At 41.9% G+C, this 16,608-nt stretch overlaps 1 protein-coding gene across 2 annotated transcripts; it reads right to left on the reverse strand.

Moving 5' to 3' along the window:
* Positions 1-38: 38 nt before the first annotated feature.
* tdrd15 (tudor domain containing 15) lies at positions 39-15,963 on the reverse strand. 2 transcript variants are annotated; one of them, XM_071413528.1, is made up of 6 exons: positions 15,879-15,963; positions 9,198-9,274; positions 8,910-8,963; positions 1,902-7,963; positions 1,652-1,710; positions 39-1,337 (listed from the first exon to the last, which is right to left on the reverse strand). In XM_071413528.1, the coding sequence occupies exons 3-5, from the start codon at positions 8,939-8,941 to the stop codon at positions 1,697-1,699; spliced, it is 6,108 nt and encodes a 2,035-aa protein (XP_071269629.1). In that variant the 5' UTR covers positions 8,942-8,963; positions 9,198-9,274; positions 15,879-15,963; the 3' UTR covers positions 39-1,337; positions 1,652-1,696. The 2 variants fall into 2 exon arrangements, with proteins under 2 accessions (XP_071269629.1, XP_071269628.1); XM_071413527.1 differs by having other exon boundaries at positions 39-1,710.
* Between the last annotated feature and the right edge of the window lie 645 nt (positions 15,964-16,608).

Raw genomic sequence — 16,608 nt, forward strand, 5'->3', positions numbered from 1 at the left:
TTACAAGTGTTGTGTCCTGAAAACATTCACATCACGGCTTTTAAATGTGCAAAGCATTTGTTTATTGAACATATTGTTACACGTGTGGATTCTTTATTGAATTATTCACAACCAACTTTGTCATCTCTAACAAATAACTAAAATAAGATGAAATGGTATCAATTATTTAAATGAGTAAGGTTCTTTCTCAAAGACAAACATGTTATTTGCAACAATTATTTAAATTAGTAAGGTTCTTCTGTCAAAGAAGTACATGTTATTTGCCACAAAAATAACATTATCGGTTACAGTACAAACCATACTGTAAAGAGAGATGTGGCATCAAAACCAAAGAAAAAAAAGTAGGCCTATCAAATCACAAACTTGACTAGTCAGTAGTCATAACATTTTAGAAGATTGTTGCCTATATTTTATAATGTATAACTGCTGGAAAATGCTTGAAAAAGGTATACAACTCAACCTTTAAAAACATTGTCAACTGCTATGCAAATATCCAAACCATATTTTGTTTCATAAGCAAAAGGCACAATATCATTCAAAAGACATTCCACTTCAGTTATTTATTATCCACAAATATCAAGACTACGGGCTAGATTCTATCAGAAGTGTCGGAGGTGGAACTGCGCGAGAGCGGTCAAATCCACAAGCAGCTCCCGCCATTATACCTAAAGCGGACATTGCCATTGGCTACAGTCATTATGAGAAATCCCATGCAGCCTTGTTTACAACTTCAAACACTGGGATGGGAGATGTAATTTACACCTCAATTAGGCTGATAGAAATTATCATTTTGTTTAATGATTTTCAATTTGAGTGATTATTTCTATATAGTCTACACTTTCTCATGTTGAACTTTAAAGCGAGTGGGACGGGTGTAGCTTCATGACAAAGATCACAAGAGCAGCAGCTCACCGATTTGACAGCTCCACTGCAATTACACCTCTGACACCACCAAAACATCAGGTGTGCAAGGTATCATCTATCACCGTTTAACGTTTAATCTGATTGAATCTAGGCCTAAACTGTACCAGTCCAAAAGCAAATCTGTTGCAACACAATTGATTTTCTTTCAAATATACTCCAAAAAGGAGATGTCACACTGAAATCTTAATTTAGATAACTTAAGCCATCCTTAAAATGTGAACCACTGATATAAATACAACCATGTATAGAAAAATAGAATATAGAGGATTATAACTGCTGCATTCATCTTGACCCAAGAGAAAATTCTAATCATCAGAAGCATGATGGCTTGTCATGCATTTAGTCTTTTTGAACGAAAATGTATGGAATAGTGTTGTAGTCCTTTGCTCCTCTTCACGCGCTTGTCACACAACCTTTGAGATAAAAATATTACTGTGGAATGTCAATGTTGGTATGGACCTAAACAGTCAAATATGTTTTTTTATTTAACCTACCCCGACCAAAGCCTAACCCGGACAACGCTTTGCCAATTGTGCGCCGCCCTATGGGACTCCCAATCACGGCCGGTCGTGATACAGCCTGGAAATGAACCAGGGTCTTTATGACACCTCTAGCACTGAGATGCAGTGCCTAGACCGCTGCACCACTCGGGAGATTAGTAGAACTAATCAAGCAAATACACCAGCTTAATACATGTTTTTGTACATCTTATTTATAGTGTCATTACCTGATATGGAGTAGCATCTCACTGGTAGTCACAACTAACCAGTAGTCACATCAGGGCACCTGTGAAAAGTATGTAGAATGGAAGCGGGGGGATTAATTGAAATATTTAATGTATTCCCTTGCATTTAATAGTAAAACATTGAACATTGGGGGTTCAAAGATACAATTGTAATTAGGCCTACACCAAGTTACATTTAATTGTCTTACCCAACATGCAGAACAACAAAAAATGAGCAGGTGAAAGTACTTACAATTTCTTGTTCCAGTCATTGTGCTACAGTGTTTCATCTCTGCTCCTTGGCCATCAGAGTACTCAGTAGCACGGGCTGTCTTCTCGCTTGCTTTTTCAAATCCTTGTCCACGGAAGGCAGCCTCACTTGAAGTGTGTCCAACGAGTTCTTCATTCAGTCTTCTCAGGAGTTTGTTCGTCCTAGGTGGTGTCATTTCCGGTTCCACTTTGGATGTTTTCTCTGCACGACTCATGCCTTGTTTCTGTTCAGGGGCTCTGATGGGGTTTTGTTCTTGAAATCTCAGTCCAAGCATGATGTCAATGTATTCTGCATGGCCAGCATCAACCAGGTCTTTAGCCACGTGAACGCCATCTGCTACAATGTCCACTTCCCAGTGTGCTTCAGAAATGTACTGTCTGAAGTATATTTGAAGGTTTTTCTTACAGATGCACTCTTGAAAGAAAACAACTGCTTCATCTGTCCATTGCTCCTCGACTGATTTTACTCCTCTCAAAGTGCATGGATACGTGACCTTTGGTAGCCTGGTCAACTGGTCAGGAAGTCTTCTCAGCTCAGACCAATCTTTGTACGGCATGTCCACACAATGGCCATAGTCAACCAAATTGATCACAACCACTGCGCTATCGGAATGGACGATTTCAGCTCGGCACCATTTGTTCTTACTATCAGACCTCACAAGGCAGCATGACCCTGGAATTAGGTGTTCTTCATGCAATGGCAACAGCTCCTTTGGAAGATCCTCAAGAATCGTAGACACAGTGTTCATGATGAGAAGCAAATCTTCCAGAACAATGTAGAATTCACTTGGTGTGGTGACTGCAGCTGCAAAGCCGGAGTATCCCAGGTCCATGTTCACTGGGGAAAGGAAGAACCTCTGGGGACTGTTGTTCAAGTTGGATTTTTTCTCTTTTGGGGTTACAGTTTGAGTCTTTGTGGGGATTGGTCTTTCTTCAGTAAATTCAGAAGTTGCAGTCTTTATTTGCTGAACAAGGAACAGTCCATTTATCATGATTTCGACCATCCACAAGTTATCAGCTTCAGAGTAGGACACAAACATCAGTTTAACATCCTTGCCTACCATTTGTTTCAGAGTTTTCTTCAATATCTCATAAGCGGCGCTGATAGGGAGGCCAGGGCTATTCCACTTGCACAAGACTGCTTGTACAGGAGTTTGCTTGAGGTCATTACAGATGTCTTTGATGCAGCCCATTGGGACGTCCTCTGCAGTGCCATGATCCACAAGGAACATGACACATTTTCCTTGGTCAATAGATGCATGCCGTACAACTGCTCTGTGCCACTGGTCGTCTTTGGTTGATTTTGCCAAGCATTGAAGTCCTTCTTTGACCTTCTTCTCAGACATGACTTTGCACTTAGACAAATGTTCAACTATGAGATTCTCAAGTACAGTAAACTGTTCTGTGGTCCTGTGGAGTCTCAGATATAGATCTCCATTCTCTAAGATGGACAACAGTGTCCCGCTCTCTGCCTGTCCGGCTCTTATATCCTGTGATGGAATGGCCATATCCTTCACGGCCTCCATAGACGGTCCAAAGGTTGTTGATTGGAGTTGATTGGAGTCCTGGTGTTTGCAAATGTCATGTTTGTGCCTAGTTGGCGAGGGCCTTGGGGACACATTCTGCAAGACCTTTTCACCTTGAGCAGTGAACATAACCCTCTCAGAATGTGTATTGGACTGGCTATTGTCCTTGATGGTTACTCTTGTTTGCTTTTTAACTGTGTCAACTAGGCTTGCACACAAAGCTTGGACCTCTTCCTTTTCAGTCACATTGTCAAGTGTTGGGTTGTCCTGTTGGATCTCAACATTAACCTCCCACTGTGTCCCAAAACGACTGACAATTTCAACCATGAGAGGTTTTCCCATTACTGCATCAGTGAAAGAGGCATCACTTTTATAAGAGCCACTGTTTAGCAATGAACAGGGTATGCTTAGTCTATGCTGCGACAAAAAAACACTTGTCAGAGTGTACGTTTTGTCCTTAGTCACAGTGGCTGTATTTCCATAGTCAACAAACTCCACCTTGAAATGGTCATTAGACGCATTATCTGTCACAACTGCACGGTAGAGTGCACCATCCTCTTCATATTCAGCAGCAACAAGGTCATTCATTCTGAAGTCCACCAATGTGCTGTTCCCCATGGTTTCTTTAAACAGCTCAGTGTTGAGGTCTTCTCTCATTTTCAGAATGGATTGTTCATCATCTTGCATTTGGATAAAAAAGCTGTAGACGGTATTGATATGGGAAACAAACCCCAGACCTCGGAATCCAGATTTTATTTTGGGATTAGAGGGTAGTTGTGAAAGTTTTGGCAATTGGACGGAGCAAACGGTTTCTGTGAGTTTGGAGGAACTGTCTACATGTTGAACTGTTTTTCCTTCTGTGCTTTCCTCAGATTTGAACGGAGTGATTCTTTCACTTTGCTCTTTCCAATCTTGGTGGGCATCAGGACACTTTGGTGAGTTTGCTTTTTGAGCATTTGAAGACTTCTTATTTTGATGTTGGTGATGTTGGTTGCCCTTGCATGTGGGTTTCAGGTGCTGTCCTGCTTTAGTTTTTCCAATTTTGTTCTTCGTTTGTTCTTTGTGTCCTTCATGACCAGTCACAGGTCTACTGCTTTTCTTCTCCTTTGGTTTTTGACTTGCAATGAGCTCCTTGACTTTCTCATTGATGTTTATGCCTCCATCAAACAGATCGAAAAAGACTGTCCCATCCTCATTCTTTCCTGCAACGACAGCTCGAAGTGGCTTGTTGAGAACGGATTTCTCTAGCCATTTGTTGACATCTGCAAAGTTGTCCTCTTTCGGGATTTGTGAGAGACTGCATCTTAATGCCTGCATGGGAGTGAACAGTAAATCTGCTGAATGTCTGGGAATAGATACAGCATTGTTTTTTTCAACAATATGCATGTTTCCATAGTCCACAAAAAACACATTTAGAAGCAGCGTAGTAGATTGAACAGGGCAAGCCACACCCCTGTACCATTTGCCATCACCGTAATATTTTGCCAGGCAAAGTTTTCCGATATCAGGCCCAGAGTTGGCACGCAGTATTTCTTTACTTTCTGTGGCGACTTTCTCCATCAAGTTGTCAATCATTTCAGTATTTCTGTCCAACTGGCAATACATCTCCCATGGACTGCACACATGAGTGACACAGACTTGCTCTTCACTTCCACATCTCAAGTTGAAGGAGGAATGGACAAAAGAGTCTGGGCATACTGATGGCATAAGCTGCATAGGGGTTTGCACTTCTCTTGCAAGACCTTTTTCCACAAGCTTCTTTGTTGCATTCTGTTGAGTGTTGTGGAGGTCGACAACATTGCACAGGCCCTTGTTTTTCACATACAGTTGAGCGTGTATATAGCATGTCAACTTCACTGACTGACCTTGAGCGAAGTACTTCAGTAAATCGCATGCCTCTCTGCCCCATTCACTAGCACTTCCCTTTGCTGGTTCAATCAAGTTGTAAAGGCTACATCTAAATGCTTGCCCCTCAAGATCAAGGAATTCTGGCATTATTGCTTGAAGATTGTGCACTCTCTCTTTTGCTATAATCCCGTAGTCCACAAATATAATTTCAACTTCATCTCTCTGTGCTCCTATAATGCAGGCCCTATACCATCTGCCGTCATCTTTAGATTTGGTAACACAACATGAATCATTTAACTGCACAGGAAGTGTGTGCGCTTGGTAATACCGCTGAATCGCTTCCATCATGTCCTCCAAGTTGGGGATCTTGCATTCCAGCTGGCACCAAAAATCTGAGGGTGTGTTGACGTGAGAGCATCGCACAACTAGCTCACTTCCGGGCTTGAATGTCTGTGCTTTGAATTTCACCGCTGGTGCCTTGTTTTTTAATGTGCTTGACTTTGGGCTTTCAGGTTTCTTTTCACAGCCAACCAATTCAGAAATTTCGCATGTCTCTTTGGGAGGTTTCCTTGTAACTCCACTTGTGCTTGATCCATTTGTATGAACTTGTCCTTTTTTACCAGTCTTCAGTTTCATCATTTTCTTCTCCATCTCGCGCTTAGGTATCACAGGCGCCGAAGGAGTGTATTTCCAAAATTCTGCATGATTTGTTGTGGTCAAGAGCTCTGTGATGCTCTTTGATGCTCTTTGTGAGGAGTTGTTTTCACGCTCATACAAATCAACCACATATAGATCTTTCCTTATGTGGACAACATGCACAAGGAGAGTTTTGTTGGATACTGCTCGTCGGAAGTAGTCGGTTGCAGAGATCGTCCATACATCGTCGAAAGGCATTACATTCACCAGAGAACAACTCAGGGCAAATGCTGGTTCAATAGCAAACTTGTCTGGGATCTGCTTGATGCACATGCGTGGTACCTTTTCAGTATTTCCAAAATCAATGAAAAATACTTCAGCTCCGTTGTCAAGAGTGTCTGTCACCATTGCTCTGTAGTAATGCATGTCCAGCTCATACATTGCACAGCAAAGTGCACCAGGCTCTGGATTCTTCAGAATTTCGTCATCCAATTGGACTTGGCTGAAGTGCTTGGCCATGTTCTCCATCATCTCTTCAAAGTCTTTGTTGCGTTTCTGTGTTCTCAACCAAAACGCACCTGGATTCAGGACATGCTCCACGTATCCTTCAAACACAGAGTCCTCTTGCATTTCCTCAACAATAACTGAATTATCCATTGCTTGGATTATTGCAGTCTCATAATACAGGTAGCTGTTTAGAGGGAAAGCAGGCTCACTTTCAAGGACAAAGTCACACTCCCTTTGTCCAGGGACATCTTGAATTGGCCCTGCCTCAACAGCTGCATAGTCTTCAGCACTGAGCACTGTGACCGAATAGAGATTCTGCTCTTTGTCAAAGCCATTGATTTCAACATCTAATACTCCACCCAGCAATCCTTTCTTGAAGCAAGTCAGCTGCTGGATCTTCACTGCCGTATCTTGTCCATTCAGGCAGGAAAGAGCGCACGGGAATGCCATGATTGGTGTTGAGAGAAAATCTAGTGGAAGCTGGAGGACATTCTCAATTTTCACAGACTCACAGAATCCGTAATCAACAAACAATACTCTTACTTGAGAGTTTACAGGGAGAAACTGCACAAAGCCTCTATGCCACTTCTCATCTTTTCCTTTGACTGAGCAAAGCAAGCCCATATTTTCTGCTGGCTGTAGACTGGGGTCTTTGCTCTTGGACTCACAGGACAATGCCAATTTGTCTGACATCCGTTTCAGATCTTTTGCCATACTTGTCATTTGACAGTAGAATGTAACAGGGTTCACTGCAGCGGTTACCCTAACCCTCACTTTTTTGCCAGTGGTCAACTTAGGGCCTGAAAATGACAGAATATCCTCAAAGCCCTTCAAGCTGGATGATTTGAATGAGAATTCTTGTCCACCTTGCTTTTCAATCAGTAGATCTGGGACAGGTTCAATGCTCTGCTTGAGTGGTACCTCTGTCAACATTTCCACCAAGAGAAGGAATGTGTCTGTGTCCACATGTTTCCCTAAGCTCAGCCTAAAGAGATCCTTGTTGATATCTGGGGCTTCTAGTATGAGGACTTTGTGAGGAAGAAAGGCTTGGATGTATCCTTTGACATGACTTCCAATTAAGGAAGCAAAATACGTCTCTGAAAAAGAATCCCAATTTTCTCTCAATGGTAACACATTTGCAAAGAAACCACAGATGATTTTGGGAGGAAGCATGAAGAGCTCATCCAAAGCTGTGGCCAAATGGCTGGCATCAACACTCAGAACATTCCCATGGTCTATGAGGAACACGTCAAACAATTCTTTCTGTTTGTTCTGAACCCTTCCTCTGTACCACCGGGTAGATAGGACATCCTCCACCAAACAGAACTCCCCCACTTCCACCGCCATCTTTGTTTTCTGTGCATTCTGTATTTCCACTTGCAGTATGTTATAGTCCAGTTCACATATTGTGAGATATTGGCCCTGGAAGTGCACCAGTGTATCTCCTGGGTTGCAGCTCACATGCGTTAACTGTAGGTCCACAGGCCACAGAGCACATGGTGCAGGAAAACTTGAATCCTCCTGAGGTCTGGAACAAAAATAGCCTTTATTACTTACGCGTTTGGAATATTTATTGATGCTTAGGCCTAATTCTGATTTTTTTTGTAACTGATCTTGATTCTAGTATTTTATCTATATTAAAACATATCCAACAGCACATGCATTCTGAGTATTATAGTTCAGGTGTAAATATGTGTATTATGGTCGTAGGTAAAACTGGTGGTGAGATGAAAGGGGATCCCTGAGGAGTTAACTATAATAAATCATAACAATTCTGTGGACATCTTACTTTTTTTGTTGTTGATGTTTGAGCTATTCATAATGAAACGAGTTAACATGAGGTAAAATATTACAATTGATTTACTAGTGTATACCATGGCTTTGATGAATACTCTACTATGATGACAATGTGTGTACAGGGCCGTTCAATGAGACACTTTGAACAATTATTACATTCTAAACCATGATTATTACATTTACTCCAGTCATAAGAAATGAGGGTTGTCCTTACAAATACACTTTATTGGTTAGCATTATAATCCAACTCGCTAATACTTAAACTGCATCCCTACACCATTTACTCGACATTGTGTCTATTTACAACTCTTTGAATCTTTTTCGTGTCACCAATCACCACAATAAGTTGTGGAAGACAATCTTTACACAAATGCTTCAAAATCTCAAGTTCTGGACATGTAGCCCATCTGTATTGAGGGTTATAGAGTCAAGACTGCATAGGCTTGAATTGAAAAGACGAATGCACTTTCACGACCCCCTTTATACTTCAACAAGCTTGTGACCTAAAACCCATGCGTGTGTGTGCGAGCACGCGCGCTTGCCCTAATGATATAAATTCAGGGCTTGGTTATATTAAGTCATACCACGGTGGTTGGCATCATTAACTATATCTCAGCATTTGCATCTACATCATAATGTTGGCTAACGTGGGTATTGTTCAATCATTTTCTACATACTTTCTATTTTCTGAAGTCATTCTCAACAACATTGCGACAGAGAGCGGAACCTTCCTAAAAGAAAACAAACAAAAACATTAAATTATTATACATAATATCAAATCAAGGAAGAGGCTAAAATGTGGCTGTCAGCTTTCTTTGAGGAAAAATAGCATATTGTATGCCATTCCAGAATTTCTACTAATACAACTAGGCATGCACTTCAACTCATCAAACATAGATATACAACTCCTGAAATGATGCTACCATTTAGTTAACCAGGTTCTCAATAAAAAATAGTAATCTTACCTTTAAGTCTTCAGCTAGCTAAAATTCACTTGATCACAGAGGGGGTTCATCATGAAGCGGAGCGTTATCCCGAGTGACTAGGAGGAAAAACTTCATTTAGAAATTGCATAACACTTCTGTTTGGTTAATTCGTCTAGGATGATGTAGCTAATAAGTCTACAAAATGTGTGTAGCTACTAAGGGGGTGCATTGTGCTTAGAATGAACAAGTCAGACCCGAAGATCTGAAGATGCATGCATTTACAGCAAATTATTTAGCCACTTAGATAGCTGCCATTATCTAGCTAGTTAGATACACAGTGCATTCGGAAAGTATTCAGACCCCTCGACTTTTTCCACCTGTTGTTATGTTACAGCCTTCTTCTAAAATTGATAAAATGACGTTTTCCCCTCATCAAGCTACACACACACACAATACCCCATAATGACAATGCAAAAACAGGTTTTTAGAAATACTTGCAAATGTTATAAAAAAAATTATATCACAAGTATTCAGACCCTTTACTCAGTACTTTGTTGAAGCACCTTTGGCAGCGATTACAGCCTTGAGTCTTCTCGGGTATGACGCTACAAGCTTGGCACACCTGTATTTGGGGAGTTTCTCCCATTCTCCAGAGACGGTCGATCGGTTTCAAGTCCGGGCTCTGGCTGGGACACTCAAGGACATTCAGAGACTTGTCCCGAAGCCACTCCTGCATTGTCTTGGCTGTGCGCTTAGGGTCGTTGTCCTGTTGGAAGGTGAACCTTCGTCAGTCGGAGGTCCTGAGCGCTCTGGAGTAGGTTTTCATCAAGGATCTCTCTGGGTCTCAACCCCACCCTGTGCAATTGGGTCCTGGCCTTCCTGACAGGCCGCACCCAGGTGGTGAAGGTAGGAAACATCTCCACTTCGCTGATCCTCAACACTGGGGCCCCACAATGGTGCGTGCTCAGCCCTCTCCTGTACTCCCTGTTCACCCATGACTGCGTGGCCATGCACACCTCCAACTCAATCAAGTTTGCAAACGACAACAGTAGTAGGCTTGATTACCCACAATAACGAGACAGAATAACAGGGAGGAGGTGAGGGCTCTCGGAGTGTGGTGTCAAGAAAATTACATCTCAACGTCAACAAAACAAAGGAGATGATCGTGAACTTCAGGAAACAGCTGAGGGAGCACTCCCGCTATCCACAGACGGGACAACAGTGGAGAAGGTGGAAAGTTCAGTTCCTCAGGGTACACGTCACTGACAAACTGAAATGGTCCACCCACACATAGAGTGTGGTGAAGACGACGCAACAACATTTGGCTTGTCACCTAAAACCCTCAAACTTTTACAGACGCACAATTGAGAGCATCCTGTCGGGCTGTATCACCGCCTGGTACGGCAACTTCACCGCCCACAACCGCAGGGCTCTCCAGAGGGTGGTGCTGTCTGCACAACACATCACCTGGGGGAAAACCACCTGCCCTCCAGGACACCTTCAGCACCCTGTTAAAAGTTCATTTGTGGAATTTCTTTCCTTCTTAATGCGTTTGAGCCAATCAGTTGTGTTGTGACATGGTAGGGGTGGTATAGGGCTATCTTCTGTATTTGGTAAAAGAACAAGTCCAAATTATGGCAAGAACAGCTCAAATAAGCAAAGAGAAACAGTCAAGACATGAAGGTCAGTCAATCCGGAACATTTCAAGAACTTTGAAAGTTTCTTCAAGTGTAGTCGCAAAAACCATCAAGCGCTATGATGAAACTGGCTCTCATGAGGACCGCCACAGGAAAGGAAGAACCAGAGTTCTCTGCTGCAAAGGATAAGCTCATTAGAGTTAACTTCACCTCTGATTGCAGCCCAAATAAATGCTACACAGAGTTCAAGTAACAGACACATCTCAACGTCACCTGTTCAGAGGAGACTGCATGAAATCAGGCCTCCATGGTCAAATTGCTGCAAAGAAACCACATCTAAAAGGACACCAATAAGAACAGACTTGCTTGGGCCAAGAAACACGAGCAATGGACATTAGACTGGTGGAAATCTGTCCTTTGGTCTGATGATTCCAAATATGAGATTTTTGGTTCCAACCGGCGTGTCTTTATGAGATGCAGAGTAGGTGAACGGATGATCTCTGCATATATGGTTCCCAACGTGAAGCATGGAGGAGGTGTGGTGATGGTGCTTTGCTGGTGACACTGATTTATTTAGAATTCAAGGCACACAACCAGCATGGCTACCACAGCATTCTGCAGCAATACGCCATCCCATCTGGTTTGCGCTTAGTGGGACTATCATTTGTTTTTCAACAGGACACTGACCCAACACACCTCCAGGCTGTGTAAGGGTGATTTGACCAAGAAGGAGAGTGATGGAGTGCTGCATCAGATGACCTGGCCTCCACAATCACCCAAACTCAACCCAATTGAGATGGATTGGTATGAGTTGGACCGCTGAGTGAAGGAAAAGCATCCAACAAGTGCTTAGCATGTGGGAACTCCTTCAAGACCGTTGGAAAAGCATTCCAGGTTAAGCTGGTTGAGAGAATATAAATTGTGAGCAAAGCGGTCAAGGCAAAGGGTTGCTACTTTGAAGAATCTAAAATAACTTATTTTTTGGTTAATACATGATTCCATGTGTGTTATTTCATAGTTTTGATGTCTTCACTATTATTTTACAATGTAGAAAATAGTAAAAATTAATTAAAACCCTTGAATGAGTAGGTGTCCAAACTTTTGACTGGTACTGTACTATATATTTTCGCTTTGTCATTATGGGGTAGTGTGTGTAGATTGATGAGGAATTGTTTTTATTTAATCAATTTTAGAATAAGCCTGTAACGTAACAAAATGTGGAAAATACTTTGAGTGCACTGTATACAGAAGTATGTGGACACCTCTTCAAATGAGTGGATTCAGCCACACCCATTGCTGACAGGTGTATACAATCGAGAACACAGCCATGCAATCTCCATAGACACGCACTGGAAGTAGTATGGTCTTACTGAAGAGCTCAGTGACTTTCAACGTGGCACCGTCATAGGATGCCACATTTCCAAGAAGTCAGTTCGTCAAATTTCTGCCCTGCTAGAGCTTGTCCGGTCAACTGTAAGTGCTGTTATTGTAAAGTGGAAATGTGAAGTGGAAATGTCTAATAGCAAAAATGTCTCAGCCGCGAAGTGGTAGGCCACACAAGCTCACTGAATGGGACCGCCGAGTGCTGAAGTGCGTTGCATGTAAAAATCGTCTGTCCTCGGTTGCAACACTCACTATCGAGTTCGAAACTGCTTCTGGAAGCAACGTCAGCACTGTTCGTCGAGGGCTTCATGAAATGGGTTTCCATGAAATGAGTTTCCATGGCCGAGCAGCCGCACACAAGACTAAGATCACCATAAGCAATGCCAAGCGTCAGTTGGAGTGGTGTAAAGCTCTCCGCCATTGGACTCTGGAGCAATGGAAATGCGTTCTTTTGGAGTGATGAATCACTCTTCACCATCTGGCAGTCCGACAGACAAATCTGGGTTTGGCGGATGCCAGGAGACACTACCTGCCCCAATGCATAGTGCCAACTATAAAGTTTGGTGGAGGAGGAATAATGGTCTGGGGCTGTTTTTCATGGTTCGGGTTAGACCCTTAGTTCCAGTGAAGGGAAATCTTAACGCTATAGCATACAATGACATTCTAGATAATTCTGTGCTTTCAACTTTGTGGCAACAGTTTGGGGAAGGCCCTTCACTGTTTCAGCATGACAATGCCCCCGTGCACAAAGCGAGATCCATGCAGAAATGGTTTGTCGAGATCGGTGTGGAAGAACTTGTTCTGGCCTGCACAGAGCCCTGATCTCAACTCCATCAAACACCTTTGGGATGAATTGGAACGCCGACTGCGAGACGGGTCTAATCGCCCAATATCAGTACCATACCTCACTAATGCTCGTGGCTGAAACGAAGCAAGTCTCTGCAGCAATGTTCCTACCAGTGGAGGCTCCTCAGAGGAGCAGGACCATCCTCAGTGAATTTCATAAAAACTGTAAAACATTAAAAAAGTTATCCTTTTTAGGTAAAACTATACTAAATATATTCACGTCACCAAATAATTTATTAAAACACAACGTTTTAAAATTAAAGTCTACAGTAGCCTCAACAGTACTCTTTGGCTTTACTAACTTATTGCCACCGGTGTAACTGTTAAAGTGCCTACTGACTATACACTAACGTTACTGCATGATTGCAGCGGGTTTACTAACACATTAGTTCTATTAGCTATGTTGACTATGACGTTACTTTAGCTAATATGGTGACAACTATGTAGGGCAACTATGTGTGTAGCGGTTATGATATGGTTTGAAACGTTTTTTTCACCTGGTCACATACAGCTGATGTGTTGTGCATTGAGGTCCACAAACGAAGGGAAAAAGTGAGAGGAGGAGAGCGCACAGACATGAGAAGGAATACAACGTGGCAGCTATGAAAGTGAACTGTGTTTAGAGTGATCAGGGGTGTATTCATTCCGCCGATTCTGTTGAAAAATGTTTCTTAAACGGAAGCAAACAGAACGAAACGGGGATAAACATATCTGAATTTGTACAATAGAAACTCTCGTTTGCAACTGTTGGACTAATGATAAACACTCAAGATCACCTAGATGCAGGCAAGAGTGTGCAAGGCGGTATTCAATGTGTCACTGTCACCTCAGTCTTATCTTGACCTGTGCGCACCTATGTTGCCTTCTCGCCCACTCCAATTTCGCTCCAGTAGAGTTCACTTCAAGAGCTTAGGGAGTGCCCACCCCCAGCATGCATTTGTAGTCTACTTGTGTGCTGCTATAGCCCCTTGCTTTAGCAACTGTAATGGAGTTTGCTAAATATTTTTATTAAGAAACTGATAAAACACACAGGTGCTAAATCAAGGTAACTTACAAAGATGAGGCCAAAGAGCAAGAGATGGAGTGCCGTTATGCAGTGTCCACAACTAAAGAATCATTGTGGAATCTGAAAAGACAAGGATCCCAAAAGTATGATGGTGTACTTACTACTTGCACATGCTAAAAGAAAGGAATGAGGTGGGTAGATAACTAAGTGTGTCATTGTAGCGAAGTATTCATAAACTAAAAATCAGATCTCAAACGTTCTTCATTTTCGATCTATTACCTACACAATCAGCCATAATTGATATTGGCCCAATAGATCTGGCATGTTCTTTGAATGTGTGAACTTTCCGTTTTGATTAGGTAATTTTGCCTAAAAACCTTTAGGCCTACCAACAACAAAAAACTCTGCCCAGCCTGGCAAGAGTGGACAAAAAGGTGTTTAGCATTCCCAGTGGCTCTGCAAGTGTGGAGAGGATATTCTCTGCTGCTGGCTGGTTCTCCAGGCACTGTCAAGAGCATGAAGCCACAGACTGCCCAAACTCGTGTTTCTAAAAATGAATTCAAAAGGCACTAATAAGTCATTTTTATTTAATTCTAAGTCACAGCCTATATGCGCAATTTTAAATCACACCCTATATGCTCAATTTATAAACTATAATGATTTAATAAAACGTTGTTTACGCTGTGGCTTTATGTCCCTACCCACCTATTTTGTCGCACTCGCAAATGCTTCACAATGTACTTCTTAGTAGGCTATAGCCTTGAAATAATATAGCCTAAATAATACATGTTTCTTCTTAGGCTCCCTGTCTGGCTCTTGACCTATTTAGTGTTTATATGCTGTTAAACATGACATGTAGCCTATTTGAAATTATGTTCGCTTCTTACATTCACATTTTCATGTTTATTAAAATACTTGTCATTCAAATACATATGGTTTGGTTTCAATACGTAAAACAATTGTTAGGTCCAGGTAGTCACAAAAAATAGATGGCTGTTGGTTAAATTGTGATTTGAATGAATGGATCGAATTTGGAGCGGGAGTTTTTTTTCTCTGTAAGTGTGGAGCAGTTTTTAGCGGAGCTGTAGGAAAGGACATGGAGCACCAGAGCAGTGCGCACCATGGAGAGGGGGTTTCCAACCACTCAACTCCGCTCACATGCTCTGCTAGGTTATAGCAACCTCAAGATGAGTATAGGGAAAATGTGAGTATCATGTAGTACCCGACACCTATCGATGTTACATTGAACTGGGTGAATGGAATATGAATGACAGGCATCCAATGTACTATAATAGAAAAAATAAAATAATAATAAATGGTCTACTGGTTCCAACATCTAGTGGAAAGCCTCCCCACAAGAGTGGAGGCTGTTATAGCAGCAAACGGGGCACAAACTCCATATTAATGCCAATGATTTTGGAATGAGCTGTTCGACGAGCAGGTGTCCACATACTTTTGGTCATGTAATGTAAACGTTAGCTGGTGCTATACATCGACCTCATATGCGTGTCATGATGAGCAGTATAACTAACCAACTAACACATCGAATGTAATTCCCAAAGTCAAACATTACTTTAGATATGGCTACGAATATAGCTACTATTAGAAGCTTAGACAATAGTTACTGTAAAACCTTTCTGTCTGTGCTCGAGACACCTTCCAATTTCATTCACTAGCTAACGTTAGCTAGCGAGCAAACGTTAACCATTCTCCGCATGGAAATTAGCCAGCTAGCTAAATTACACAACTACTACACATGGAAGCTGACAGGTAGCTAAAATAAATAAGATAATTCAGTGACAAATAACACGTTGGCTGCTACGTTTTTGTTGCTAGAAATTACTGTACCTTCGTTTTAAAGAAGACACTTCCAACTTCGGAGCAGCAGCCAACAGCCGTGACCGTAAAAAGGATGGAGAAAAATCTAACTTCCTGCCACCTGCTGCATCGGGTAATTTAGAACTTTCTCCCCTTAGAGAAATGATGGGAAATTAGGTAAGATTTTGCCCTGAAAATAGTAGATACAATTATATGGTATTTCATGACATTTCAGATTAGAAACATATTTCTTGTATTCAGATATAATTTAAGCGCAAAAGAAAAACTAATGACTTGTCTACACTAGAGGGGGACATTCCGTGTAGCAGTTGCCATAATCACCCTGCCTGGAACAACTAGGCCTAATTTATGTGTTTAGGGCGGCCTACTTGTTGCTCCGAACCTGTTGCATTTAGGTATTTCGCATATGCCTATGGGAAATAATAATTATGTGTAGACAAATACACTGCTGTACATTCTATCATTTTCAATGAGGCCTACTAGTTATAGAAAACATATCTGCTTATGCCATGACGCCCTGGCAGGCTGGGCTGGCTGAGTGCAAACCTAGGCTACAGCAGACCAAGGAGAGATGATGTTTTTTTAGTTAATCATTGATCGACTGAATCAGCCCCCGTCCTCTGCAAATATGATAAATGAATACCTAGGCAATCACCAGTGTGACGTCGTTGTTAAACCACAGCACAGGTTTAATTGACTCTGGAAGGTAGTATCAGAGTAAGAGAGAGACTACAGAACT

Source organism: Salvelinus alpinus, chromosome 8 (assembly GCF_045679555.1).
Source record: "Salvelinus alpinus chromosome 8, SLU_Salpinus.1, whole genome shotgun sequence".
Taxonomy (NCBI): Eukaryota; Metazoa; Chordata; class Actinopteri; order Salmoniformes; family Salmonidae; genus Salvelinus; species Salvelinus alpinus.

Excerpts from the sequence above, each read along its gene's own strand:
- tdrd15 (XM_071413528.1), bottom strand. The coding sequence starts at position 8,941 with ATGTTGTTGAGAATGACTTCAGAAAATAGAAA. Across the intron at positions 7,964-8,909 it reads ATGACTTCAGAAAATAGAAA|ACCTCAGGAGGATTCAAGTT; the intron begins GTATGTAGAAAA and ends TTTTTGTTCCAG.